A 14,205-nucleotide genomic window follows, 5' to 3' on the forward strand; every position below is an offset into this window, starting at 1 on the left:
TGAGTATGAAAGGAAGTGCAGAAAGAAAGCGATCTGCAATCTGATAAGATAAATGATTGCCTTAGTTGTCACAAATTCTGTGCTTGGGACATGCAGGTGTTGAGCAGAAGAAGGAATCTTGATGCTTGCAGTGTATGCATCTAACTCAGAGTTCAATTTTCCTGTGTGTTATCCAGTTGGGGGGTTTCTTGTTACTGGCTTCACTGAATACTGTTTAATATAGTTGATGTCTGGACCTTATTGGTAGTTCACCTAATTTACATTACATTGACAGATTATCAGTTACTGGGTGAAAAAAATGAGATGTATCCTGTTCAAGGACAATGTAATGATTTTCCAACAGTCTGCTTCTGAGCTCAGCATCACTTCAGGAGGGGAAAACATCATTTGTTTCTCTTGAACAGCAACTAAGTGCTTTCATGAAGTAATAGTTAAATAGGTTATTTTTTCTCTGGAAAGCTACTCACTCACAGAGAGAACTTGCCGTGAGAGTCTCTTAAGGACAGGTGTATACACAGATGATGAATGCTATTGAATTCCTTCTCAGGAAATGGTTCTACCTGTTAAGACTTGTTAGCACTATGCTTGCAGTACCATACGCATAGAACAAAGAGCTGGAAAAAAAACCAGATGGAGGTCTGTTACTGCAGTTGCAGTCCATCTGCTGGTATCAAATCTGGTCTTACAAGTGCTTACAGAATCTTACTTTAAATCTGCCTTGGCCAAAACCTTTAATAGGCTTTAGAGACCCTCTAACAAGGCTTTCAGGTAGTTGACTTTTCAAAATAGGTAAGTGTTCCTGCCCATTTAGAACTCTGTCCTTCAGGGTTTTTCTCCTTTCCTGCAGCAGAAACTTAAGCCACAAGTGAATTGCTTAGTGTACAGGAAGTACACACGTTCAGGCAAATGCACATATAAATTTTATAGAGGCAGGTGGTAAAATGTGTATATGCACATATATATGTGAGGACACACACACACTCTCACATGGGTGTTTACGAGCACATCCTCCCTGAAGGTTACGTAAAAGTTCAGAGGCAGATATGTAATCTCACTTGACAGTGCTTCTCATTTTCCTTAGTATCAGTCTGCCTTCATTTGAGGCAGCAGCTTATCATTTGTTGTCTTTCTAATTGCTCTGTGTAGGTTCTGAGTTCTGTGGACAAGTCGAATCCAGCCAGCTGCCTGTTCATATCTCTGGTGTTCCCTTGGAGCATACCTGTTTCCTGATTGGGTCTTTGTATGAGAATGGGATAACATCAGATACCTCTGTTTTGAAGAGGTAGATCTCTTGAATTTGGTGCTTACTTGGAAATATCTGAAGTTACTTTATAAAGTTAGACACTGATTCCCGCTTAAAATTTCTTTAGCATAATCTTTGTATACATTTTCACACCTAACATAAGGACAATATATCACAGACCTTTTTACTTGCATTTTTGAGCATACAAAAAGTATAAATCTTACGCCTTGTCTAAGTAGCTAAGAGCTGTCTGAAAATGTAACTACTTTCATTGCTGCTACAGAAAAGTGAAGAAAATGCAGTACTCAGAATAAGACTTGATATTTGCTACTGTGCTTGAATTAACATTTTCTTCAACTTTCAGATAAATAGAGTAAGGATCTCTCAGCTTACGCCTTGGTCCTAAAGATGTGGCTGCTCTTGTGTACACACTTCTTGACAGCTGAAATGTAGGCCTATGTTCTGTCTTGTCTGTTTTTCAGGGTATAAATCCAGACTTTCACAATAAGAATTAGTCATCACTTGTGTGAGTAATAGCTTTACTCCCAGACAGGTGAGTTCACAGATAAGATATCCATGGTGTCATCCAGCTGCAGACCTCAAGGTCTGTTCAGTTCCTTATGCCATAGCTCCTTTTTTTTTTTTTTTTTTTCTGTCTAAATATGAACCAAGAAATTGCAAGTGTCTGGATTGCCAGCACATTTCTTTTACTGCTGCAAGTCCTGGGATTCTGTGGTGTTGCCCATGTTGTAGAACACATGCAGTCACTTAAAGAAGTCTGAATTACCAAGGACTTGGAAATGTTACTGTCTGGAGCATCAAAGACTGAAGAAATGGTGCAACATAGACCCACCCTCCACATGGGTAGAACCCTCAGGCACCCTAAAGTTTGAGAACATGATCACTTCCACCCGGAGCTGTAGGGCTGCTTCAGAATTGTTCCTATCAGTCACCAGGAACTAAAACATCACTCAGGGTCATGGCTGAGGAGAGTGTTGTTATTCAGGAGATGGTCCATCTCCATCAGTAATTGTTGACTCTCATCAACTGTTTTCACCAAGAGTAATAAACGGTAAAAATGTGAGTGAGAATGTAGATTGACTTGAGTAAGAAAGGGCAAGAAAGCTAGGTGTTGCGTAAGACTAGGGTATTAGGTAAGAAAGCTATTGGGCTGTTTGTAGCAACTGCTTAGCCAAAGAGAACATGTGCCAGGTGGTAACTTTTAAATTTACTGGGGTGCTTTTCCTTTTCATAGCAAAACTAGATATGTACAAGTGTAGTTTAGTGGAAGTATTGGTAGGTGGGATGACCTATGTGGGAGTTTAACTCTCTTGTTGAGCTAAGTTTGTACTTAAACAAAAAAATCCTTTATTGCAGTAGTGCAGCTTCTTTGCCTCCATGTGCCTATGGTAAGGCTGGAGGAAGTGCTGGAGGAGTTGGATGCAGATAGGTGTTACTTTCAGACTTGTTCTGTCACTTGGCCAGGTTTTATTCTGTTGTCAGATATTGTTTCCTTCCCAGGCAGTACATATGAAGTAGTTGTTAGTATGAATTGTCCTCTGGATACTAGAGTTTTATGGAGTATACAAGTTACACTTCCTGCTAGCAGATTGCTTTCTTGTCATAAGTATGCAAGGGTGCTGCTTTTGAACTAAAACCACAGCAGAATTGTTTCTGAAACTGGTACTTTTCTCACATGAGTACCATACATTAGGTTGTTCTAGCTGTGGAGAAACTGTTTTGATGCCACAGTGACGGATCTCTTCTAATTTCTTTTTCCAAAATGTCTGTTAGTTAAACACATGAAGCTGGCAAGGATTTTTTGTCTCTTATCTGTCCCACCCTTCTCTCACAGCAGAAGAAATCTAACAAAGTGAGCCCCACAGGTCACCCACCATAACAACAGTAAAAGCCATTTGTTGAAGGTTTGGCTGTGCATATATAGAATTAAAATCTGGTTTTGAAATAATATTTGATGGGGTCAGGCTTTATACTTGTTGAGAGTATGTTGACTTTAACAGTGATTTACAAATATACTACAGTCCTAAACACTCTTCTTTATTGCTAAAGTTGGTGGATATTAGAAATATCTTTCCCAATATTTCAGCATGTTAACATCATGATGTTTCTACACTTATTTGCAAGTCAGCAATTTTCTGATGGGGGGGGGAAGGGAGAGAGAAGAAACAGGAAGAAAAAAAAGCTGTAAAGCTTCCTGAAATTCACTTTTTAATGGCGTATCTAAGAAATTTGAAGACCCTTACTCTGTTGGCATATCATGCTTAGTTTTTTGCTGATCTGGTTGTGCTGCCTTTGTTTACACTGGTTATTATGTTTCTGCAAGGGGCTGTCATGCTGAGAAGAGACATTTTTAAAGCAAGGTACTCTGTTACTGTGAGTGTAAGGATTTATAAATCTATCAGAATCTGAACCCTTCAGTACTGGAGAATTTATCTAATACACTAAAATTTGTATCACTTCATTGCCACAGGAGAGACCTTAAGTTAAGCTTTTAAAAACCCACTCTAGAGTAAATTTATCCATTAGCGAAGTTATCTGTTGGGGAATGCTGGCTTAATTTTTACCTGTTAAATCAGTGAAACTTACTTGTACAGTCACTGAGTTTCTAGTCTGTGGCAATTTATATCTTGGTATTAAAAATTTGATCATTATTGTTCTCAAACACTGGCCTTATTATGAAGAAAATTGTCTTCATGTGATATGAAAAAGCAGTTACTCTGTAAAATTACCACTACTTATTTGAGTTGTTTATCAGAGCCTGATAGTCTTACTTGTAGATACCTTTGAAATGTCACAGATGGTGGGAAGTAGTTCTTATTGACAGGATAATGGTTCCTACTGACTCTGTGATATTTAAATCGTATGCGTGCTACTGTTTCTCCTCCTCTGACCACAGCTTTCATTCCCTCTTCAGCTCTGCTAAAAGCTGCAAGTGAATGAGACCAGACTTCAGTCATGACCTTTTTATAGTATGTGAGGAATGCGTAGTTCATTTGCAACAATGGAATAACTGCTGGACTAAAGCTGGAGGTGCCATTCTTAATTTCTCTCAGGGTAGTGTGTCCCTGCCGTGGCAACAATGCATGAAACCCACATAGACCTAGCAACAGTTGTGTACCCTGTGTACTTCATGAAGAGCACTGCTGTACTGGGCACTGAAAAAAAGCAGGATGGAGGGATGCCAAGGAAGGCATCTTCATTAAGACTGCTGCAGAGTCTGAAATTTGTCTGTCATAAGTGAAGCTGTATGATAGATAGTGCATCACTACATCATGAAGTTATGTTGTCAATAGTAAGATGTATTTTGATTGTGATTATTTCATGTCTTTAGAAGAATTTCATCTGCTATGTGTGAATAAGGGTACTATTGGTTGATCTGCTATTTGAAAAGCATTTTTCTTGCCAAGCTGGTTTGCAGTCCTGAAATTTCTGCTTCTCCATTTATAAAGCTTGTCTTAGTCACAGGTCCTCTGTTGCTACTTAGCAATTAAAATGAAAGTTGCAAGTGTGAGAAATGCACCAAGGAGACGTACCTCTGCAAGGTGGAGCAGATCAGCAGCAAAATAAGGGAGTTGCCCAAGGATGTTACACTGACAATTAAACTGAGAGAAGGATACAAGAGTCATGCCCTGATTTATGTGGATTAAGCTTACTTTGTAGTGATAATTATATACTCTTCTGAATAAAATTTTAATATCAGATGTGAAACATCAGCTACCCTAGTGTATAAAAGAACATTCTACAGTTGCCTAGAAAACATGACTTTCATTATTATTATATACATTTTGGACTGGATTTACTAGTTTGCCTTGCACGAAGCCTCAGATAAACAAGTTTATCTGGTTCTGGTGATAGACAGAAGAGCAAGGGAAGGAGTCAGCAATAACCCTCGCTTGTCTTCCATTGTGAGTTCAGTCCAATGCCAAAAGCTGATTTCTTTCCACCTTCCAGGAAAGAAAGCAAGCATTTCTCAAGTAAAATAAACACTGGTTGCCCTGGAGGTGAGAGCCAAGATTCTCAATGTCACATTCTTCTGTCTTCCAGACATGAGAATACAAGACTGATTTAAGGCTTTGGAAGGAGAAATGCTAATATCTCATCTGTTACAGTGGGTGTGAGAGCATCACTATGCTGAAATAAAAGGCCAATAGTGCCATATACTTCTGAGAGTGCCCTTGTGTTCTTTGTGTTTTGTCACAGATTTGAGCTACTTTCTTTACTTAGGAGGCTTGAGCTCAAGCAGCAAGCTCTCTGTTTGAAGAGGAGATGCAGATTTAAAGAAATTCTCTTGTTATAGTTTGAAGATAAGTCCAGAAGCATGAGACTATTTTGCTGACATTTCATCCAGTCTGCCTACAGGAGACAAAAAGAGAACCCGGAAGGAAAAATAGGAGTGGAAGAAGCTAATCTCTTCCGCAATGGGGTGAAGTTCTTGGGTGGTAATACTATTCTCTGCTGACCTCTCCAAAATGAAGGAATAGTACTTATCAGGTAGATGATTGAGTGAAAAGTGCCCCAGAAGTGTGTGGTTTTGCAAAAACTTAGATTCACACAGTTTCTGGCAGCTATTTAGAGGAGAGAGATGGGATTTACATCTTGGGGGGCTTCTTATCCCCTCTTCATATCTATAGGAGAAGTGAAAAAAAGTGGTCATGGCACAAGGGTTTGTTTCCTTATCCTTCAAGACAATAAATGAGAATAATGTGCAGTAATTCACTTTAGAGCAGGATTCTGAAAAAAAAAAAAAAATTACTTAAACACAGTGGACTTGATTAGCTTTGATTATATCTCCCTTGATTGTGTGCTTGATTTGAATATTTGCAAATAATGCCTTGTTTTCTGAGTAGTCTGTGCAAATTGGACCTGCAGCTATAGGAAAACCACATTTTATGTGCACACTTCCAAGTATGTGCATATTTGAAAATCAGGTTTCAAAGATTACTGAAGCACAAGCTTTCTAACTTGTCTCCAGGGTTCTGCACTTAAGCAGTTTCAGCAACAGTGTTATTGAGGATAAACTAATTGATAGATGCATGCCAGGTCTTCTTCAGGGGTGTAAGATGTGGGTCAATGTAAATAAATAGAAGAGATGCCAGCTTTCTGAAATTACAGGGCATGGTAATGACTGCAGAAACTTAGGCTCTACAATGGGAGAGGCCAGACTTTCAAAACTCTTCAGGTATAGCTCCAGTTTGGTTTCACTGAGATTCATGCACATTGAGTGCTTTTAGAAAGCACTTCACACTTTCTAAAAAAGAAAAAAAAAAAGGTGTCTTTTATCTTTATGGAGCTAATCATGGCTTTAGAAAGGTGATTTTTAAGAGGTTCTTTTGGACAGAATTGTCTTTTTAGAGAGGAGAGGCTGAGAGAGGGCTCTTTGCTTATCTGCTAGGAGGAAAGTGCTCCTTGGAAAGCTCCTTTGCCTAAGTATACCTGTGGAGCAAAGGAGCAATGATGCTCCTGTTTGGGACAGATAAACTCATCTAGTAATGTTGTATATGGGAGAAGTAAGGTGCTTTTTTTCACCATAGAAAATATTTTGGATGCATATAGAGTGTGTGACTAAAGCAGCTCTTCTCCATGTTTGTTGGCAGTGTATTCTGATGTCAAATAAGTATGAGGTACTGCAGGTATCTTAGCTGATGTTTTTAAAGCAGAGCTTTTGACTTAAAGTCTTGGTTCTGAAGTTACGACAGGGAAAAATGCTGATGCAGAAGGCAAGGAAAAAAGCAAGGGATATGTATTACTAAAACCAAAACACAAAGCTGTGAAGCAGCAGTTAAGTTGAAGTAGTTTAGCCTTTTGACTTTCAGCCTGTTTTTAGGAACTTGACAAAATTACTGACATTATAGTCTTTACTAAACATAGTAATACCAATAGCTTCTTAATTCAGTAGCTGGTAAGAATTCAATACAATCTGGAAAGAATAAACCATTAAACTTTTCCTAATTCTTGGTTGCTGTTAGAGACCTTAAATTTCAAATTTAAATGCATCAGGGAAAAAGTTGGTGATTGAGCAAAACCAGAATTTTGAGCAAGGTGTTTTGAAAACTGCAATTTATTTGGGGGTGAGGGAGGAAATGATACTTTGTGAATAGTCTTTTTGACAGTATTACTGGGTGTGAGGTGCTGCTCCTGTTGTGTTTTCCCTCTTACCTCGAACTGAGAAAGTGTCAAGCTCAGAAAAATGTCGGCACCTCATGCGCCGTGTTGGTGCTACCTGGATGTTCCATAGGTGGTGTGCTTTTAACACAGGTTGTTGGGGCTGTAGAGGCAAGGAGGTTAGTGAGCTTGCTTTACAGGCAAGAGACCGAACTACCCATCCCACTCATCAGGGAATGTATAAGCTGTCTGCCTTAGAGGGAGGAGCTGGCAGTTGGTCCTCATGAGGTAAACAGCCTTTTTAAAGGAAGTGTTTGAGATAAGGGAGAGGCCTTTGGCTTAAACAGCATTCTTTCTTGGAACTGTGCTGCCTGCTTGGCTTAGGGCTGAATGGTGTGGAGGGTGAGAAATTGCACTCAGGGCTTGTTGATACAAATGATTTACACCTGAATTTACTCTCTTGTCCTCCAGCGAAAAAGAGCTGCCTCCACATGATGTAACTCCTTTCCTGTGGAAATAAATTCTGTCTCAGAACAAGCAAGCTGAAAGTAATGTTCATGTAACCTGGGATTCTATGATTCTATATGCTTCTCCAGTGTTAATTGTTTTAGTTTGTCTACTGTGTTCTCTGCCGTGTGAATGTCCCTGATTGGATGTTATGTGACTATGATTGTGTGTGGGTTTATGATTGTGTGTGGGATTTGTGTGTCTGATACCAGACACTTTGCCAGTCAGCTTGATATACTGAAAACCACAGGAACTGCCAGGAACATCTTTGGAAATCTGAAGCAGACTGGTTGGTACTGTTAGTACAAGAGAAAAGTCTTTACTTAACAGCTTTGTGTGCTGTCATTTCATTCAGCTTTCCTGAGATTCACTCATATTCTGTCCTTGGATTAGCCCCACTTTGCTGAATTGAAATGAGCTCAAAGTTTACCCTTAACAGGGAGAACTCATTTTTATTTTGTCTTTTCTTTCCTGCATTTTAAGAGGTTGGTGTTCTTAGTCTGCTGTCCTCTGTTGCTATCACCCGGCTTCCTTTCTCCGAGTTCTTAGAAATAGGAGTTTAAATACACTTTTTAAATCAGAGAATCACAGAATGGTTTGGATTGGAAGGGACCTTAAAGATCATCCAGTTCCAACCCCCTGCCATGGGCAGGAACACCTTCCACTAGATCAGGTAGCTCAAAGCCCCATCCAGCCTGGCCTTAAACACTTTCAAGGATGGGGCTTCATGAAATGGCGATAGGCTGAGAAAGTTGGGGCTGTTCAGCCTGGAGAAGAGAAGGCTGCGTGGAGACCTCATAGCAGCTTTCCAGTATCTGAAGGGGGCCTATAAGGATGCTGGGGAAGGACTCTTTGTCCTCCCCTAACAAGGGGCTATAGTGATAGGACAAGGGGTAACGGGTTAAAACTTAAACAGGGGAAGTTTAGATTGGGTATAAGGAGGAAGTTCTTTACTGTGAGGGTGGTGAGGCACTGGAATGGGTTGCCCAAGGAAGTTGTGAATGCTCCATCCCTCGGTCCATCAAGGCGAGGTTGGACAGAGCCTTGGGTGGCATGGTTTAGTGTGAGGTGTCCCTGCCCGTGGCAGGGGGGGTTCGAACTTGATGATCTTAAGGTCCTTTCCAACCCTAACTATTCTATGATTCTGTGATTCTATGATTTAATTGGAAAATTAGCATTACACAATGTTATATAGCCATGAACATAGCTGCAATTAGAGGGTTAAGATGTGAAGGTACAGTCCATATGGTTTTGATAAACAAAAGCTTTGTTTTTCTCTTACATAAGTTATTTCATACTGTCATTATGTTGCAATTTACCAAACTTCAGGCATTGCACAAACACCAAATCTGTTGTAGGTCTTGATCACTTAGCACTTCAGCTTCTTTATTAACAAAGGACCAGACACTTTATTGAAGGCTCTGAGAATTTGAGACAGCAAATCCAGAAGAATTGTGCATTGTAAATATTATCATTCCTACAAATTTCTCCTTTCTCCATGTGAAAAACATCCATTGCAAACAAACTGGTGGGGAAGAAGTATGTTTTGAGCTAGGCACTTTCACTGTCAGCTTCATCATGTTAAATTAGTGGTACTTGGCTGCTAACAGATAGTACAGATGGAGAACTCTGGCCATGCATTTTCGCAAAAACACTTCATTACAAGTTGCTTCAATCAATTCCTTGATTGCAGAAATCCATTTCACAGAAGCTTCTTTAATCTTCAGACCTGTTGGTCTGCTCTTTGCTGTGTGACAGTCAAGCACTGCAGCTTTAAGATAATTTTGAGGAAGAAAAGCAACAGTTACCAAAACAAAGTTACCAAATAATTACTAAAACAGGCTACAACTAGACTCCTACTGCAATCCCAACTTGTGCCATTTTTCATGTGGCTGTGTTTGTAATCATTGATGTTTTGTTGTATTCTTCTCATGGACCAGAAAAGGGCACCGAAGCTGGTGAAGGGCCTGGAGCACAAGTCTGATGAGGACCGGCTGAGGGAACTGGGGTTGTTTAGTCTGGAGAAGAGGAGGCTCAGAGAGGACCTTGTCACTCCCTACAACTACCTGAAAGGAGGAGGTGGCTGGTCTCCCAAGTAACGAGAGATGGGACAAGAGGAAATGGCCTCAAGGTGTGCCAAGGAAAGTTTAGACTGGATATTAGGAAAAACTGCTTCACCAAAAGGGTGGTAAGGCATTGGAACATGCTGCCCAGGGCAGTGGTGGAATGACTGTCCCTGAAAGTATTCAAAAACTGTGTATATAAGGCCCTTAGTGATCTAGTGGTGGACTTGGCCATCCTGGGATAACAGTTGGACTTGATGATCTTAAAGGTCTTTTCCAACCTATTTGCTTCTGTGATTCCAAAATGAATGTGGAATGTTTTGAGTTTGGTGTGTTGTGATACTTGTTTTTGTTTGTTGAGCTACTGCTGTCTGTGATATTCAAGCAGATCTTACTGCTTACACTGCTACAGCTCATGTCTGCATGGCTGGGGAGATATGCATACACTTGTTACTGTGATCAAGAAGTGTGTCTTCTGTAGAATTCTTTTAGTGTTTATGTGGCATGTTTGGGAGTTTGAGCAGACACGCTTATGGTTTCTGGAGTGATGTTAAATAGGGAATCAGCTTATGTCTGTTACAGAACAGTCCACGCTATTAATCATAGTTGAAAAGAATCATGATTCTGCAGGATGGACAAAAGGGGAGCGGCAGAGAAGGATTTGGGGGGGCGGGGTTATTTTCAGTGGTGTGCTCAGCATACTTTCTTTAGAATGTTTCACATAAAAAGTTTTCATTTTCAGATCATACATTTTTAGTCCCTAGGAGAAGATGAAATCTCTTAATCTGAATAATCCAGTTTGATTCTGGTGTACATACTGAAATTTGAGACAGTACAAGGAAACCGGAAAATTCCCTGGTATGGATTATAGATCAGACACTGTGCCAGATGTATGTGGATCTCATACTGACTAGAAAAATGTTTATCTCTGACTTTTCATCCATTTATGACAAGTCTGTAGCAAGTCCCTAGCTTTCCATTTTGAATGGTGTATTTATTTTTGTCTTTGGGGATTTAGATTTCATCTTTCTTTTGAATGTGGTATGGATCTGGTTTTACTTCCATTATCTTTTGACTTTTGAACATTAATTGTTGAAAATGTATCTGGCTTAGTAAAAATGCAGAATAATTGAATAGCAAAAACTTTCAAGCTATTAAGGAAAAATAAGTGGTCTGTAATGCTGCCAATAGTATGTAATTTTTTACTGTGTAGTATTGAATTCCAGCTGAAAAGGCTCTGGGTAGTACTTCAACAAATATCTTCAAAGCCCATCTTTTCAGCTAGAAATTGCAGAATATTCAGCCTTTTGTATTGCCATTGTATGGGTATGAGCCTGGTTATCTGAAAGTAAAATAACATGGAAGGCATGAAACTGCCTAGACAATTTGGAAATGAAATATAACTAGTCAGCCTGTTCTGCTTGCAGATTGTTAGATTAATAGCCATGAGTGACAGTGACATCTGAGCCAGGTTTGTATGCTGATGGGGAGACTCCAGATAGCTGATTGAGAGGAAGGGGGAGGACCTTCCAACAGTACTGTTGGGTCATCTAAAGCTGTTGGTATCAATTACTGATCTCGGGCCAGTATGCATTGCTTGTGGAACTGTGGTTTTCATTTTCAGCAACAATTTTGGGTCCTTTTAGACCTAACAAACTTGTCACTTGTGATTGACAGTATACCTTGGGCTCGTGCTGCGGCTCACTGTCTCAAGATTTTATTCTTTGGGCTTTAGAGAGAAGCAGAGAGAGAAGCGATTGCAGCTGCATCTCAGTCAGAAATATAAATTACTGCAAGTGCTCAATCTCAGAGCATTTAGTGTGTATAGACAGCTGGAGTAATTAAGCAGACACTTGATGCATTGGCTCCTGAGCTTACTGAAATGATGAGGCTTTGACTTTCTCAGAATATTTAGGGATGCGTTCTTCAGTTTTCAAAGTGGTTTTGGACAATTGAATGTCATATTGTGGTATGGTGAAAATGCTTTAAGTCATTGGAAAAATACTAAGGCCTGACCTCTTTTAGCTGGGGAAAGAAATCTTTATTTGTTTTCTGGTGATGCAATATGTAGAGTGCAGCTTAACCATTTTACTTAGTTTTCGTAAATGTATGAATAAGCTGAACAAAGGAGATAACTATCAGTTCCACAGCTAGCTTGCTTGCTTGCCTGTTTGGTTGTAAGACAGTATAAACAGCCCCTTGAAAATATATTGGAAGAGCAGTTTCCTTTCCTAACAGCAGCTTGACTTAAGCCTGTCAAAATAATGTTCATAGCTGATTTATGTTAGTAACATGTAACTACTAATCGTTCTGGGGGTTTTTTGGTTTTAGTTTTTTTTGTTTTTTAAACAGAGCAAACTCTTGCCCATAGCATGCAACCTTGTTGAGTTGATTCCTTAGTACCCTACAGTATTAATATGGATCATTGTTGTTTTAACCTAAGTTTTTCTTCTTCATAGTAGCAGGTGCTCAAAGTTCTTTATTGCCACAGTGACTGTTTTGAAGTATTTATATTTGATGGTTTCTTTTAATGTTAGAGATTTTTTTTGTGACTGAAAGTTGAACATGGGTTATTACTACTTGAGTACTGCATGCAAGGAGAAAATAACTCTTAAATCAGTCTGTCTCACTTCCCAGGTAACATGCATGTGTCACTGGCAGAGGCTCTGGAGGTTCGGGGAGGGCCATTGCAAGAGGAGGAAGTATGGGCGATTTTGAATCAAAGTGCAGAGAGCCTTCAAGAACTATTCAGAAAAGGTAAGCATTTTTAGAGACTGATATATACTGAACTGGAAACATTTTGGTCTGTCTTGTACCTTCACAACCTCTGAAAGTGTTCTCTGTTAGATACTTCATAAAGATTCCAAAGGGATTCCAAAGGGAGATGTGAACAGAAACTGTCACACAGCATTTAATTTCTGATCAAGCTTGACTTAGCATTATAAATAGGAAATTATATCAAGTTCTCTGAAATATTTTTTTGGCAGGCAAATTATGGGTAGTTTTGATATCGCAGACAAATTTCCCTTTTCCTCTTTACCAGCGAGCTCACAGCCCATGCGTGTGAGGATTATTCCTTATTAGGAATGCTGAGTTTATTGTTTTAATTTGACTAACTGTCCTGTCCCTCTGTTTCTTGTATTGCAGGAAAGGGAAAGCTGGTATCTTATTTCCTCTCTCTTTCTCATCTCAGAGAGAACCAGAGGAATGATTTTTGTTTGTTTGTTTGTTTTTTCTTAAAGAGGACAGGTTGTTGAGACCAAGTGAGACCTTGACTTAAGAGAGATCTTGAATGATTAGAGCTTTACTCTTGTACACTTTGCAAGAATCAACACGTTGAGCTCCATCTTGAAATCTACCTGAACGATCACAAGTCTATAGAGCAAAACCACTTAAGACATTGTCCTAGGTCTAAATTCTTTTTGAGAATGAAGTCTCCACTGAAAATAAGAGCTGACCCTTTCTTGACATGAGAGCAGTGCAGAAAAGAGTTATCGTAATGACTCTGAAAGCTGCATGCAGGTGTTGATAATGAGAACACAACCTTCCTTCAGAGGGACAAGTACTGAAAGATGAGAGCACAAACTGGGAATCTGCCTTAGGACTTCTGGTGTGTGCTTTTAATGTAGGGCAGTGTTTGTCAGCGGTGGCAGAAGCTTCTGGTCTTGCCTTCCTATCAGCGAAGACCAAAATACAAATTCATATAAAATCAGTGCCAGAAGAATCTGTCTCTTGTTGGAGGTGAAGCCGTTTTATTGAGTTGTTTTTCTGTTATTTCAGCAAACTATTTTTAGTTTCATGCTATTAATTAACCTGGGATATAGCCCTGTGGTAACGTGCACCTCAAGAGACACCAAATGAAAGAGGTTTACTATATAGCTAAGGCTGACAAAGGCAATATAATTGCTCCCAGCAAGATTAGAATAACCAGATAGTCTTTAATGAAGATTTGGCTTCGCAAAGGAAACAATCTAGAAACTTTTTTGGTCATCTTGAATATCAATTTCTGTGCTGGCTTGTAAAGATGCATTGCAGAGATGCAGGAACAGGGAATGCAGAGGTTCCTGTAGGCTTGTCTGACTCAATTTTGTTCTTTGTTTGTGGAGGACTTGTAGCGAACAGGTGTCCTAGAGAAATATGTTTTCCTTGGTCAAATTTCAGACCTAGCATACAGCACGGAAGAGCTATTTTGTGGCAAAGGGTAAGTTTCCAAAATTTTTCAGAACTGACCAATTGCTCCTTGGCAGAGATCAATGAGCAAGCTTTTAG

At 39.6% G+C, this 14,205-nt stretch overlaps 1 protein-coding gene across 1 annotated transcript in view; it reads left to right on the forward strand.

Annotated features, from left to right (window-relative positions):
* The first annotated feature begins 11,883 nt into the window (after nt 1-11,883).
* PTPN13 (protein tyrosine phosphatase non-receptor type 13) overlaps nt 11,884-14,205 on the forward strand; it is a 93,760-nt gene continuing 91,438 nt past the window's right edge. Inside the window, exon 1 of the mRNA XM_080621128.1 lies at nt 11,884-12,693. Within this exon, the coding sequence (XP_080477254.1) occupies nt 12,579-12,693 (115 nt within the window). The 5' untranslated portion in view covers nt 11,884-12,578. The remainder of the gene's footprint in view (nt 12,694-14,205) is intronic.

The sequence above is a fragment of the Psittacula echo genome (assembly GCF_963264785.1).
Source record: "Psittacula echo genome assembly, chromosome: 1".
Taxonomy (NCBI): domain Eukaryota; kingdom Metazoa; phylum Chordata; class Aves; order Psittaciformes; family Psittacidae; genus Psittacula; species Psittacula echo.